The 14,508-nt window shown below is 38.4% G+C and overlaps 1 protein-coding gene across 1 annotated transcript; it reads left to right on the forward strand.

Moving 5' to 3' along the window:
- LOC139133504 (beta,beta-carotene 15,15'-dioxygenase-like) lies at window positions 1-12,970 on the forward strand. The gene is made up of 11 exons (XM_070700142.1): window positions 1-163; window positions 1,276-1,417; window positions 2,240-2,333; window positions 4,213-4,327; window positions 6,382-6,571; window positions 7,517-7,725; window positions 8,555-8,706; window positions 9,488-9,589; window positions 10,570-10,767; window positions 11,236-11,383; window positions 12,702-12,970. The coding sequence occupies exons 1-11, from the start codon at window positions 1-3 to the stop codon at window positions 12,908-12,910; spliced, it is 1,722 nt and encodes a 573-aa protein (XP_070556243.1). The 3' UTR covers window positions 12,911-12,970.
- The last annotated feature ends 1,538 nt before the right edge of the window (window positions 12,971-14,508 follow it).

The raw sequence follows: 14,508 nt of genomic DNA on the forward strand, positions 1-14,508 counted from the left end.
ATGATGTATTACGCGAAGTTGATTCTACTGCTGGCTGTTATCGCCATGGGTACGAGTTGGGAAGTTCCGGAGAACATAAATGACACATTCTTCGGCTCAATTGGGCGGGAACACCCCTACGGAGAAGCCGAAGTCCAGGGCGACATCCCTGAATGGATCTCGGGTAAGTTGCCGTGAAACTATTTGATGTATCTGTGGAAGCAAACACATGGTTTATCCTTAACATCTGAGAGGAGAAAAGTACAGTGCATAATCATGACAAAAAATTAAGAACTGAGAAAAATTACGTGTGAGGCGCCAGATATATTGTTCATCAAGTTTCTGAAGGGGAAATTCCTCGGAGACAAGCATAGAGCTGAGAATTAAGACACGTTAATCATTATCGATCAGTCTGTAGAATTGGTGATGACCTCCTTGCCCTTGTTCTGTGTACATAAGTCCAGCGCTTATTTGATGTGTACACAAGACCAGCGTACCTGATTTTGTGTTCTGTGCAAGTACCAAGTATTGACCTCAGCTCATTTGAGAATTTCGTTGGATGTTGCATTATTTGCACCGTTAGTGTAATTGTGCTAGAACCATGAAGTCTGCAATAGCGACTAAAGAATGAAAACATTTCCACCGCACACAATCACGATGAAGTATAGAGACTAAAAGGCCTAACATTTACCGAATAATTGTGTCCTCGACTCCGCGGACACATGGCAACGGGACAAGGCAATGATAAAGGGGATTTTGCAGTGCTTTCCTTTGTAAGGGAGTGGGAAGAGGTTTCCTAGAGATTGTCCCATGAACAGAATAGAGATAAAGCAGTAAGGGCCAAGAAAGTTGGCGATTCAAAACTTTTGTGAACAACACGTGGAGACGGGGTTATCTATTATTTTTGCTTCGGTGAACCATTCACAGAATCAAGCCAGCTACGTTGTTGCTGTTGTTGTTTGAAGATTACCCCTTCAAATAGAGGCACCTCTAGGTAGTGTTAAAATAACAGCTGTAACCAGGTCCCAACATAGGGGAAGCATAAAAGTCCGTCCCCAGGGGTGGGGGTTGGGGTAGGGGTGTCAGCACAGGGTTCTTCTTGCTATGGTTTATTTCATTTTAATACGTTTGACTGCGATATGTATTGCCGATAAAGATTTATACCACCGGCCTTTCTTTGCAGCTTTGGTTTCTTTGTCTTATGTTAGCACTAGTTTAAAAATTTCTTTTTCTCCATCAGGTGTCACGTGACACTCGCTGAAGCTTAATATTTTCATAATTTTTATACATTGATAGGTTACTATATACGTCAGACAGCTGGTTCCTTTGGTAACCATGACAACACCGAGGAAGGAGGCAAGTTGACCCACACGTTCGATGGTCTCGGCACAGTTGCTTCGTTCAAATTCAACAGCGGACATGCAGAATTTTCAACAAGGTAAAGCGACACTGACCGCTCCTTTGAACCTCGTTGAGGTCAATCTCCTCACGCCGTCGTAGGTCACCGAGAGGTCACGTTTCATGAAGTAGTTCCCAGAGAATTATAAATGTTCAATATGATGTCGAATGTTGTCCTATCATCAAGAAAGTTGACAAAAACTTGGCTTTATTTCTTTCCTAAGTTTCTGATTTTCTGCTGCTATGTCATACATAACTCATACACATACGGCGATTTTATCGAGTGCTGCTCTGCAGAAAGGAATCTCAATCCTGATGAAATACTAACTCGGTTGTGTGATACCAATATTTCTTAATTTTGGTTTATTATTTTGAATAATCATGAAAAATATCATATTTTAGACTACTCATTTCCAGTTGGCCTGTTTCAAAAATACCAAAATTATGACCGTTTCTCATCATAGAAGTCATTTAGTTTTAAGGTGAATGCACATCGGGGACACATATTCGGACTCCCAAAGTTTTACAATTCTTTTCTGATCTACCACTTGTGAGACACATTTTAAAGCTCTTGAAGTAAGAAATGCTTCGTTTTTCGAAAATAGAAAATTATATTTTCCCCCGTAAAGTTAACACAGGGATGGTGGCCATTTTGAATTTCAGTTTTCGGTAAATGTCAGGAAATTTGTTTCTCTAGCACAAACTTTGCATGGTGACCCCTTAGTTTTATTATTGATTTGGTAAGTGTATAGCTCAAAGTTTCATTTGGGAAAGTTCGAGCAAAATTTTAGGTCATTCACTTGCAAAGTGCATGACTAACAAATTTGACGCTTCTATTTCTATTTATGTAAATTTAAACCAGATTCTACGTGACGCAGCCGTACAAGATATTTGATTACTACAGCAGGGACATGGACAAGTCCAAGGTCGCATGGGGAACGACCTACAGTCCGATGGTAGGTTTTAACGTTAAGTGAATTTCTGTTTGAGTTAGATTTCAAGTATGAAGTTTATCAATAAGGCCGCGTTCAAAAATGGTGGGGAGGGGGCTGGAGGAATTGCGATTGAAAATAAACATGTATCGCGTACTTCTGCACGCAAATGTTCGAAACTACCTCTTTTCAACAGGTTGTAGAGCCATACATGTGTTCCTAAGGCAAGATCTTAAATTGATTCATTTTTAAATGAATCAGTAGACTTTTGGATTTTTCAGTCCAAGCCGACTTGTGTTTATCCAACTCTGGCCAGGTGAATGACATCAGCTGAACAGCACACAAAATAACAATCATGAGAAAGTATGGAAATTATGAAATCCTGGCTACATTTTACCAAAGTGTGAAAAACTGAGAACAGTGACCTACCGATATTTTTTTTTTCGAAAGTGCAAGACGTATGCAACTTAGATGCTACTTATAAAATAATGTTTTACAAAATTGACAATACTGGAACATTTAAATATCCCATCAAATAAATGTTTTAATCTCAAAAATTTAAGGGTGTAATAATTGTGAATTTGGTAAAAAATAAATAGTTCCATTTAGTCACGCGTTTTTTTTAATTTAAATTAGAGTCTTACTGTTCAAAAGTTTACTTTTGCATTGTTGTACGATGAGATGAGAAAATTTCATTCACTGCATGAATATATTGATTTTAAGTGATTTGAGAAAAACTGACTCTTCATCGTATAAAATCAAGCATGGCGACCCCATTTTTTTCCCCTACTATTTGATTATTCTCTTGTTCTCATATGTCGAAATTCAAAAATCCATGGTAACTGTTAAGTCTCCTAGTCCTCTCTAGTCCTTTGTTGACAAACTGAATATTGTGTTTTCCAGCATGCTGTAGAGAGATACCAAGAAACTGTATTTGATACATTGCATAGAAATATTGAAAAAATTATCAACAGTTGCAGCTCATGCCCGTTACCAGGCCAACTTGTTGTTTTTACGAAAATTTGAATGGCATTCATATATTTCTAGATTTTTTAACGAGATTAAAGTCATAAAATTCACCAAAAACCTTTTAGATTTTGTTTAGTTATTGCTAACATTAGAACCTTTGGACGACATCAAAATGTTGGGAACCAAAATATTTTCAGGTCCCCCTATAGGCAGAGCAAAACTATCAAGTCTCCCCTCGGCTACCCCCAGAATTTTCGAATCCCCCTGAATTCCTCCAGCCCCTCCTTCACCAATTTTTTTTGAACGCAATCTAAACTGTCTACAGTCCCTCGTGCCTTCTGTCATTAGAATACCGACGACACATGTGAGGGAAAATGCCAAAGAATAGGCATGAACCATATGATTTACCCACAGTCAGAACCCAAGGCTCGAGGGCGAGTTCCGAATTGCTCGAGCTGCACCGACTTGTCAGTATGTTCGTCCGTCCTCTATGGATGTGTCGTCCTTGTTTATCACCAAATACTTGCAATATTGATGGTGAAAAACCTTTAGAGATAAATGTTCAACCCTAAAGAAATGACTTATTTGGTGCAACAGATTTAATGTAAAACAAATCGGCAAATCAAATCTCTGTGTTGAAATTTTTAAGATAGATGAGAGAGAGAGAGAGAGAGAGAGAGAGAGAGAGAGAGAGAGAGAGAGAGAAGAGAGAGATTTGAGAGAGAGAGAGAGAGAGAGAGAGAGAGAGAGAGAGAGACTTAATCTGTGCCATATGAATTTGAAAATTACGATGGATTTTTGTTTCCAAAGTTTGCAAAGAAAATTTGCAAAAAAAGCAAACAGTTTGAGAGCTATTTTTCCGCTACAAACGTCACAGGGACTAATGACCTGTCACCCCAAACATTTTTTTTCTCCATGATTTTATCACCACCAGCACCAACAGCAGCTCTCGAAATGGTCGATTTTTAACGACTATGCGAACATTAATCCTAACGTGGCTTTTTGGAAGATAGGCGACAACGTACAGGCTATGTCAGAAACTCTTTCCGGTAGGTGAACACAACAAACATTAGTCAAAATTATGTATGTATGTGTCATAATATAAAATAAAGGCAGAGGTGCGGCTACGTAGTAATACGGCGACAACAGGTGTACGGTGTGGAACTTGACCAGGTTTATTGACTGTGGTGCCGTGCGGGAACGGCCTATCACGGCCGACCCTAGGCCTAGGTGAAAGTGTCTCTCTCGAGACCGTAGGCCTCCGTGAGAGCTGTGTCTCTGTGTAAATCAGAATCTCGAGTGAATCCCAGCCCTCAATCACGAAAGTAAACTCAATTTATACATTTACGGTTCTTTGTCGGCTCAATCGTCTTAGAAAGTACAATAAATATAACTTTGAGTTCTACCAACTTTTGAAAAGAAACAATGTACAAGTTATCAGTTTGCCCACGTAACACTATTGTTTAAGATCCTAGCCGTGAAAGTATGAAAAGCACCCTACCAGCGTCTTTCTATTGTCCAACTTTGTACACAAGGGCATCTATGAATAATCATAAGAATTCATACTACACGGGTTCCTGAATGGCGATACCATTTAATTAGAACAAAGAATTGTGAAAATGTATCTTCGCGCCAATTTTTAAAGATATTCGGGACATAATCTCACGCCCATGCGATTTTTAAGAAGGTAAATTTACGGCAATTGCTCAAATATTCCTTAAGCGACTTTCTAGAAAGTAAATTTACAGCAGTTGAGAAAAATTATAGAAATATGACATATGTATGACAAAATTCTGTAATGATGTAGCAGACTACATTTATAGGGCATTTTTACAAGGAAAAGCACAATTTGCAAATAATGTATCCTTTTTTTCTTTAGTGTGATATTTAAGCAATAAAGCACACCCAGCGATGGTATACCACGAGATTTTGACCAGTTCACGACTTACATATGCACGAGCGATAGCGAGTGCATATATGTCGAGTGGTATACCTTCGCTGGGTGTGATTAATAGCTATTATATCATAACAGTATATTGAAATTCTGGCGTAGAACGTCATAAATGGAGTTTTGCTCAAGCTGAGAGCTCGCGCGTATGCCAGCCGTTGTATATCACCAATATACCACGGTTCGTATCGCGTCTCTACCAATCAGATCGATGTATTTGCGCCATCAATATACTGGTATGATATAATTATTATTATATCATACCAGTATATTGATGGCACAAATACAGCGATCTGATTCGTCGAGACGTGAAAGGAACCGTGGTATATTAGCGATATACCACGGTTGGCACACGCACGAGCTTTCAACCAGAGCAACATCCTTTTCTAACGTTCTATGCCAGAATTTCAATCTACTTTTATGATATTAATAGCACTAAATCACACCAAGCGACGGTATACCACTCGATTTTGACCAGTTCACTACATATGTGCACTTGTTATCGCTCGTTCATGTAACACGTCGTGAACTGGTCAAAATCTCGTGGTATACTGTCGCTTGTGTGCTTTATTAACTTGCCTTATAAGCCAAGCGGGCTGGATAATGCAAAAGAAAACACTTCATCGTAATTTATTTAAATGGTGGATAAGTCCACATAGGACACTTAAATAAATAAAATACAGCAGCAGCAACAACAATAAGAACAACAACAACAACAACAACAACAACAACAACAGCAACAACAAGTCATAAGAGATGAATATTTATTTCTCACCTCTATACAACAACATAGCACAAATACTTTAAACATATTTACAAATTAAATGTATTGATGTTACTTTTCTTACCTAATAGTCTCACCTGCGTTCATATAGGCATGTGTGCGCTCACGCACGCACGCAAGCACATATGTGTGTGTGAATGTGAAACTATGTATGTATGTATGTATGCATGTATGTATGTATGTATGTATGTATGTATGTATGTATGTATGTATGTATGTATGTATGTATGTATGTATGTGCGTCAAAGTATTTACTTTAAGGTCATCAATACATTGTGTGACAGTCTCTCCTCACCCGAGTTGTATCAGAAAAGCACAGCAAATTAATCTGTACGGTTTTATTGATTATAATCTTATTTTTTTGTCATCAGGCCTTTGGTTCACACTGGATACGCTCGAGTCTAAGGGACTTTATCCGTTCAAGGATACGAATCTGGGCTTGCCGTCTTATATGGTCAGTTTGAGCACCCCCGCCCACGAGCAAACCGATGAAGATGGGGTGACAGTCTATGGATCAACGGTGATGTATGACGTCAGCGATATTACCAGTGTAAATGCTACGTGAGTACAATCGTAACGGCATATATTCTTCCGGGAAATATCCTCCTACACGCTACGCTAATCTCTAGTCTCTGCCCTATGTTTCTGTACCTCTCGCGAATCTTGAAACAAAACTTCAGTAAAATATTTGCCATTTCTACGCTCACCAAATGAGACGAGAACGTCAGGAAGAAAAAACATGAAAGTAAGCCGAACTAAGTAAATTCTTTGTTTTGGGTCCACTCAAAATTCCAAAAGGTTGGCGAGTAAGTGCTTACAAAACACACACATATCGATTTGCCTATATAATTGACGGTTTTATCATGTTGCATTCCCATTCCTGTGACTATGTGCTTCTAAAAGGTACTGTTTTACGACACCTCATGGTTCAATGGCTGCATGATAAAGCCTTCAACTGGACGACGTCCCGGGCCTATCTTTATGCAAATGTTATGCCTATGCAAATAAAACTAACCAGACGTGAACTGAATGTGCTCACGTGTTTACAACAGGTTCATTAATAGTAGTACACTTCACAGAACAATCAGATATCCTGTTATATCATATGTGGCAGGTTTTATCAACTTTCGCACAGTACTCTCAGAGGAAAATCACTAATTACAACTCTTAATTTAATATGCAAATGAGCTGTTTATTAACCTGACACTGCTCAATGCTTCATGGGACAATTAGATATCTATCAGATCAACATATGTAGCACGTTTCATCATAGACCCTCGAGGGTCTGTGGTTTCATCAAATTTAATGCTGTAATTTTGGAGTAATATCACAAATTACAAATTTCATTAAATATGCAAATGAACGCCTAATTAACTTGACACTGCTCAATGTTTCATAGCACCATTAGATATTTTCTAGCGGGAAGAACAGTACAAAGGATGAGTAAAACGTTCGATACCCTGACAACAATTAAAATAATCTTTACGTCTTACATCAACTTCTTAGGCGATTTCTGTACAAAATCGTCGATGATGAACGTATCCCTATAGCATCGTTTCATGAAGCGGGACCATTTGATCTGAACCTGTGCCGACTGAACGACTCCTATCCCGATCTGAACACTAGAGGGGGCTATATGCACTCATTTCCCATGACGCAGAACTATTTCGTCATGCCGATTTCAGCGTATCTGATCAACGTATGCAGCATTTTGGGTAAGTATTATGACGTAATCATTTGAATCATTTACCATTGTCCATATGAAATTACTCAAAGTTTTATGTGGCGACTTTTTACCTAACGACAAAATATTTGTATGAGTTATATATGATAGCTGAAAAAAGAATGCATTTTAGTACACACCCATATTGTATCACGGTCCACGTCAAAGTGGTAAAGTCACAAATTTTGTTCATTTTCCAATATGTCGGGGTATGACGAGAGGACAGCTCCACGCATTTTAGTCTACGTATAAGGCGTAGGAGATGATCTTTTAGGCTTTATGCTTGCAGTTTGGCACGAGTGAAGATTATCTCAAAAACAGATTGCACAAGATGGGAAGGGGCGGTTGAGAACTCTACCTATTAACTCAGTTTCTAACCTTAGTCCTGGCAACTTCTTAGATCATGTTCTGGCAAGGATTGTGACCAGTAAATATAGGAACAAATTTATATTCTAGCCTTCCTGTGATCTCACTTCAAACGAAAAGTCAATGTGAGAGGAAGTGCTAATTTAAGGCAGTATGCGCCGACGAAACTTTCAACAATCCTCTGACCAAATTCGATATTTTAAATTCAAAATGGCCGCCATCCCTGTGTTTAATTTTTCGGGGGGGGGGGGGGAATGAAATGTTCAATTTTCAAAAAAACCTCAAAGCTAAGACGGTGAATTTTATTTTAACTCCAAGAGCTTTGAAATTAGTCTCCCGAAGCGGTAGACATGCAAAGAATTGAAAACTGAGAGTGCGCACATCTGTCCCCGAGGAGCCTGGCGCAATATACCTTGAATAATGATAATATTTACCACATTCTTATGCTTCTGTAGTGCCTAGTCCTCTTGAGCCGGCAATGCCATTTTTTCTTGGCAATTTCCAGTTTTCTGAGACCAAGCCAACCAGGTTCGTCATCATCAGTAGATCCACCAATCAGGTCGTCGGAGAGTTTTCAACCCCTGATGGCCTTTTCATAACTCACCAGGTAATTATGAACCCATTGCTTATGCACAAGATGTCTTAGTATACATCTCATTCTTATGACAACTATCTTTTCTGAGCCTTGAACTCTGGTGCCCAGAGCAATTACAAGAGTACCAGTGACTGATGTAGGCCCAATCTTCAGAACCAATATAATGAATCATCAAAATGCAAACTTGTCCTCAAATGTTTAGTGTAATCTGCGCAAGTTCAGTGAATGCGATCAATGCAGTGAACTCTCAATCGGATTCTTATCCACACCGTACAGTGCCTATCAACGCATCCCACAGCTACACAATCCAACAATAATCTCAGCGGGATTTACTTAACATAGATCCCTAGTATTAGAATAAGATGTATAAGGAAAGGATCACAGCGCAGCTATTTATCCAACACATCCAAAGCAAACGTGAGCGTTCAGTCAAGATATTTTGTCGTTGTATCTGGCAATCGTTACTTTTGTAGTGTACAACAGTCTATTTGCTACAACGAGAGGTGCACGAGGTAACTGTACAGGAACTGGGGATCAGATGTACTGAACTACATGTACATCACCACGCCGCCAACGGTAGAAATTTGCTGTGTTCCGTTTTCAGTGTGTATAGTCTCACATGATCTAGCTGAGAGTCCATAGCTGTAGTGTTTTCAGGCAGGATTTCCGCATTTTACGGGCTAATTTTGAAATTTTTGAAGGGGTTAAAAGTTGTAAAACATCAAAGCTATTGATCCACAGCTACGTTTAATCGTACTAATGACTTTGCTCGTTGTTTTGTGTCTTCGCACAGTTGAACTCCTATGAACTCGACGGCAAAATGTATCTGGACATGTTGACCTATCCAGAGGACATCTACTGGCATATGTATGTAGATGAACTGATGGCAGGACCTGTGAGTTAAAATTTATGTACTAAGGTAGAATGCGCCTCGGGGACAGATATTCGGACTCTCCAACTCTCACAATATTTTTCGGAGCTACCACTCGTGGGGAGCCGATTTTAAAGCTCTTGGCGTAAGAAAACTTTTCACTGTCTTTGTGTTTCGAAAATCAAAAAAATTATTATGGCGGCCATTTAAAAATTAAAATATCAATAATTTTTTTTTTGTACCAAAATTTGCACGGTGACCTCTCAGTGATTTTTATTCCTGATTTTGAAAAAGAATGGCTGAAAGTTTGAGCAAAGGTTTAAGTCTTTCACTTTCGAGGCGCATACTACCGTAAGCACAACCAGGCCCAAACCAGGATGACGATCTCTTTGGGTATTATGTTTGTCACATTGTTTTAGCTAAGTTGCCATTGGTAGAGAGAGAGAGAGAGAGAGAGAGAGAGAGAGAGAGAGAGAGAGAGAGACAGACAGAGAGGGGGGGGAGTGTTCTTGTATATTCTTTGTTAAACACTTTTAAAGTAAAAATAAAAAAGGGACTGTGAGTCAACCCACAAAAACAGTGTTTCCCGAGGTCAATATGTGTTTTATAACACACCTCATTCACATTCACGCGTGAAAACTTACCATACACAGAACAAAAGCATTCAATTCTTCTTCAAAAAGTCGGATAAACCGAGAAATTTCTCGACCATTGTTTCGCTCTGTCGTAGACGACATCTTTGTTTATATTCCCCTTTCGCGCATGCGCAAATGTCATCTTTTAAGGTGGCGGGCATCAGTTATCGGAACTAATGTCTGGCAGACAACAGTTCCGACAACTGATGCGTGATAACGTTGTTTACGTGGATCAGCACAAAAAGAACGCATCCTACGTGACAATCAATTTGACGAATCAGAAAACAGACTGCGGATGAGGTATATTCAGTATCTTGTGATATGTGTTGTGTGCGCCTCTTCTGTGTTTAAGATTTATTTTCTCTGTAGCGTGGTAAGAGGACGAAGGTGGAGAGATTCGTCGTGGACATGTCTGATTGGTCCCTTGAAGAGAGAATCGAGCTCTTCTCATCACGTGATCATGAGCTAGTGGAGTTTTCCACCGTGAACTACCAATATCACAATGCGAAGCCCTACAAGTATGCCTACATGGTTGGATTTGATCCTCTACCTAATGTCTTGATACAGGTGAGGTGAAAGGTCACAGTTCATATATCTGAGTATTAGGGTGACGTACTAGATCTGCGAAGCCATAGTCGTGCTACACATATCCAGAATCACCAAGAATTTGAGTAATAAATATGTTGGATTAAGAAGCATGCAAACTTTATCCCAGATTTCTAAATTTGAACGTGTATTTTTCAATTTTGTGAATATCTTTTTTTCGCAAATGAAGCAAGACAACATTTTAAAGATATCCTACCCTACAAATTTTCGTTCGGATTGATAATCTCCCCCTTCCCTCAAACAATTTTATGGCCTATCCCTAAATGTTAACCTTCCCCAAAAAGTGCACGACATCCAAATAGTCAATAATGTGTTTTTTTACAACAGCAATAGAGGCATAAAATGCAAGCCATCACATTGGTGACATAACGAGGACAAACATGAGGAATTTGACTCTATTTTTGACGATGGTTCGTGTACTTTTTGCAGTTAAATGTAGACACAGGCGAATCCGTGTACTGGGGGCCATACGATGGTCTACTACCCGGCGAACCAATCTTTGTGCCCAAACCTGGCTCGACATCCGAAGACGACGGTGTTGTTATTGCCAATGTCTTGGATTCAAATGCCGAGAAAGGTAAGGAATTATACCTCATTAATTTGTATCCCTGCACATTTTTAGACCTCTAAACCTACCAATGAGACCGGATTTAGTACACATTTCTCTATTTGCACCTCGTTGCCGCGGCTGAGCGACACGGTGCAACGAGAGAAATGAGCGTTTGTGCGTTTCATTTTGTTCAAAAAACGGCATCACATATATACAGCCATTATTAAAACTTCCATTGGCTGATACTATTTCAGTGGGTTCTGTTGGTAAAATAAACTTTATTTTACCAAACAAAACAAAAAACAAACAAAAACATGTTGAAATGAAACTGACAACAGTTTGTATGCATGCAATATGCAAAGTTACTGTCATCAACTGAAGTTTATCTAGACAAGCCACTATATTTCATTTGTCAACAATAAAATATTATAGTGTTTTTTACACCATACGCTGTTTTTGCAAAGCTGATACTTATTACTCGACCATCATACTTTTTGGGAGAAGAAAAAACCATGTACCTGTTTTATGGAACAAATAAATGAATATATTATCAAAATTACAAGTACAGATATTCTTCCTTAGCTTTTCTGAGCTGAAAACCTTTGATTTCAATATTTTGCATAGGCTCTAGACTGGCCCTAGTCTCTTAGCATTTCTCAACAGGAGTTACTGGCTGTCTACGCAAAAGCCTGCCAGAGTATAAATTGCTTCGATTTCGCGATCACATCACTGCATATCAAAACAGTCAGTTGAAGTTTAATTTTTTCAGTTTACTCTGTTTCGATATTTATATTCCGAAAGACCTGGGGCAAGTCTACATAGGACCTACTAACGTCACTTGTATCAGAAGTGTCGTTGAACATTTCAAGTTTCCTGTTTATCAATTACCAGAAACTACAGTTATAATATCACGTTCTTGGAACAAATTAAGGTAGTATACGCCTCGAAAATGAAAGACACAAGCCTTTGCTCAAACATTTCTCAAGAAATCTTCTTCCAACCATTCTGTTTCAGAACCGTGCAGAGTTAAGTACTGGAGAAACAAATTACAAAATATTTACCGAGATTTGAAATGCAAAATGGCCACCATCCCTGTATTAACTTTTTTTTCGATTTTTGAAAAAATAAGACGGTGAAATTTTTTATAAAACACCAACAGCTTTAAAATGGGCCCAAACAAGGGGTAGCATAGAAAAGAATTGTAAAAGTTTGAGAGTCCAAATATCTGTCCCCGAGGCGTATTCTAACTTAATTAAAATTGCCACTATGAAGATACATCAACGTGCTTATCGTTTATTTCTTGACTTATTTTGTGTAAGTTGTTCTCATTTGGGATTCGTTTCAGGGATGGCCGTTGTGCTGGATGCTGCCACTTTCACAGAGCTCGGTCGGGTCATTTCACCCGAGGTCATGCCCTTTGGGCTCCACAGTAAGTTCATTCATCAGGACTTTGAGCCAATACCGAAGCCTACAACGGTGTCAGCTGCGAGCCAACCGGTCATACGAAGTGTCTACATTCTACTGATGTCTTTTTTAGTCTCATTATTTTTATGAGTAGGTCCGAAACACCTTCAAAAAGTGTCTGTATTGTTTCATAACTTCAAATAGTATGATACTTGATGCTTCAAAATTTAGAGTCAGTCAATATAGTGGCTAACTCTCTCATTAACGAATCTGGCTTCTCCTCCTCGAGGACGAAGATGACTTCATTACACAACCAAGCGGATGGGATACAAAACAAGAGAGCGACTGATGAAGGAACCCCATTTTTGGTTCCGAAACACCGTTAAGACGAATCACTCAATCAACAAACCGGTTTACCGGGGACCGATGTGTGGTGTTGCCCTCATTTTCCTTTATATTTTATTCACCATATCGTAATACTAAACAATCTTGGTAGAGCCGATGTGTGGTGTTGCCCTCATTTTCCTTTATATTTTATTCACTGTATCGTAATACTAAACAATCTTGGTAGAGCCGATGTGTGGTGTTGCCCTCATTTTCCTTTATATTTTATTCACCTATCGTAATACTAAACAATCTTGGTAGAGCCGATGTGTGGAGTTGCCTTCATTTTCCTTTATATCTACCGGAACTTTAAACTTTTTATTTCATTACCATCACTGAATGTCAGGGGTCACGTGAACAGAGTGGCAATGTATGGAGTACAAAGGCAAAATAAATTAAAATTAGGTTCATAATTTTCTTTGTCTTTTGTCTGGCGAAAAATGTCAAATTTTTAGGATAGTGTGGCTTTAAGAACTCTCCATGACGTCATTCTAACATTCGTTTCTATGATCTGTCCTTTAAACTTTGTATTTTCATAAAATCTGGTGATGGAATATTTAAGAAAAGATGTTGTCTTTATTACACCATATATGTTTTAATAATACGTACTTTATATTGTCAATCTACTCATTACATTAAAACCATGACAACAGATATTCCCTGCTGTAATAAAGGAATTTGCACACCGTAGAATTCTTACTCTGACATTTTGAAAACGAACACAGTTAAAGGAATTGCACTGCTAATTCATGTTAGTACATGTGTGTACATATGTACCTCCACATATGAAAGCGTAATTCCAGTGTGCGTCCTTGTTTGTTTGTTTGTTTGTGTGGATAGATGGATGGATGAATGGGTGGTTTGGCGGAGGGATTGGGTGGGTGGATGTGTTGGTGGATGTATGTATGTATGTATGTATGTATGTATGTATGTATGTATGTATGTATGTATGTATGTATGTATGTATGTATGTATGTATGTATGTATGTATGTATGTATGTATGTGTGTGTGTGTGTGTATGTATGTATGTATGTATGTATGTATGTATGTATGTATGTATGTATGTATGTTGTATGTATGTTGTATGTATTATGTATGTATGTATGTATGTGTGTGTGTATGTATGTATGTATGTATGTATGTATGTATGTATGTATGTATGTATGTATGTATGTATGTATGTTGTATGTATGTTGTATGTATTATGTATGTATGTATGTATGTATGTATGTATGTATGTATGTATGTATGTATGTATGTATGTATGTATGTATGTATGTATGTATGTGTGTATGTATGTATGTATGTATGTATGTATGTATGTATGTATGTATGTATGTATGTATGTATGTATGTATGTATG

Source organism: Ptychodera flava, chromosome 5, assembly GCF_041260155.1.
Source record: "Ptychodera flava strain L36383 chromosome 5, AS_Pfla_20210202, whole genome shotgun sequence".
Taxonomy (NCBI): Eukaryota; Metazoa; Hemichordata; class Enteropneusta; family Ptychoderidae; genus Ptychodera; species Ptychodera flava.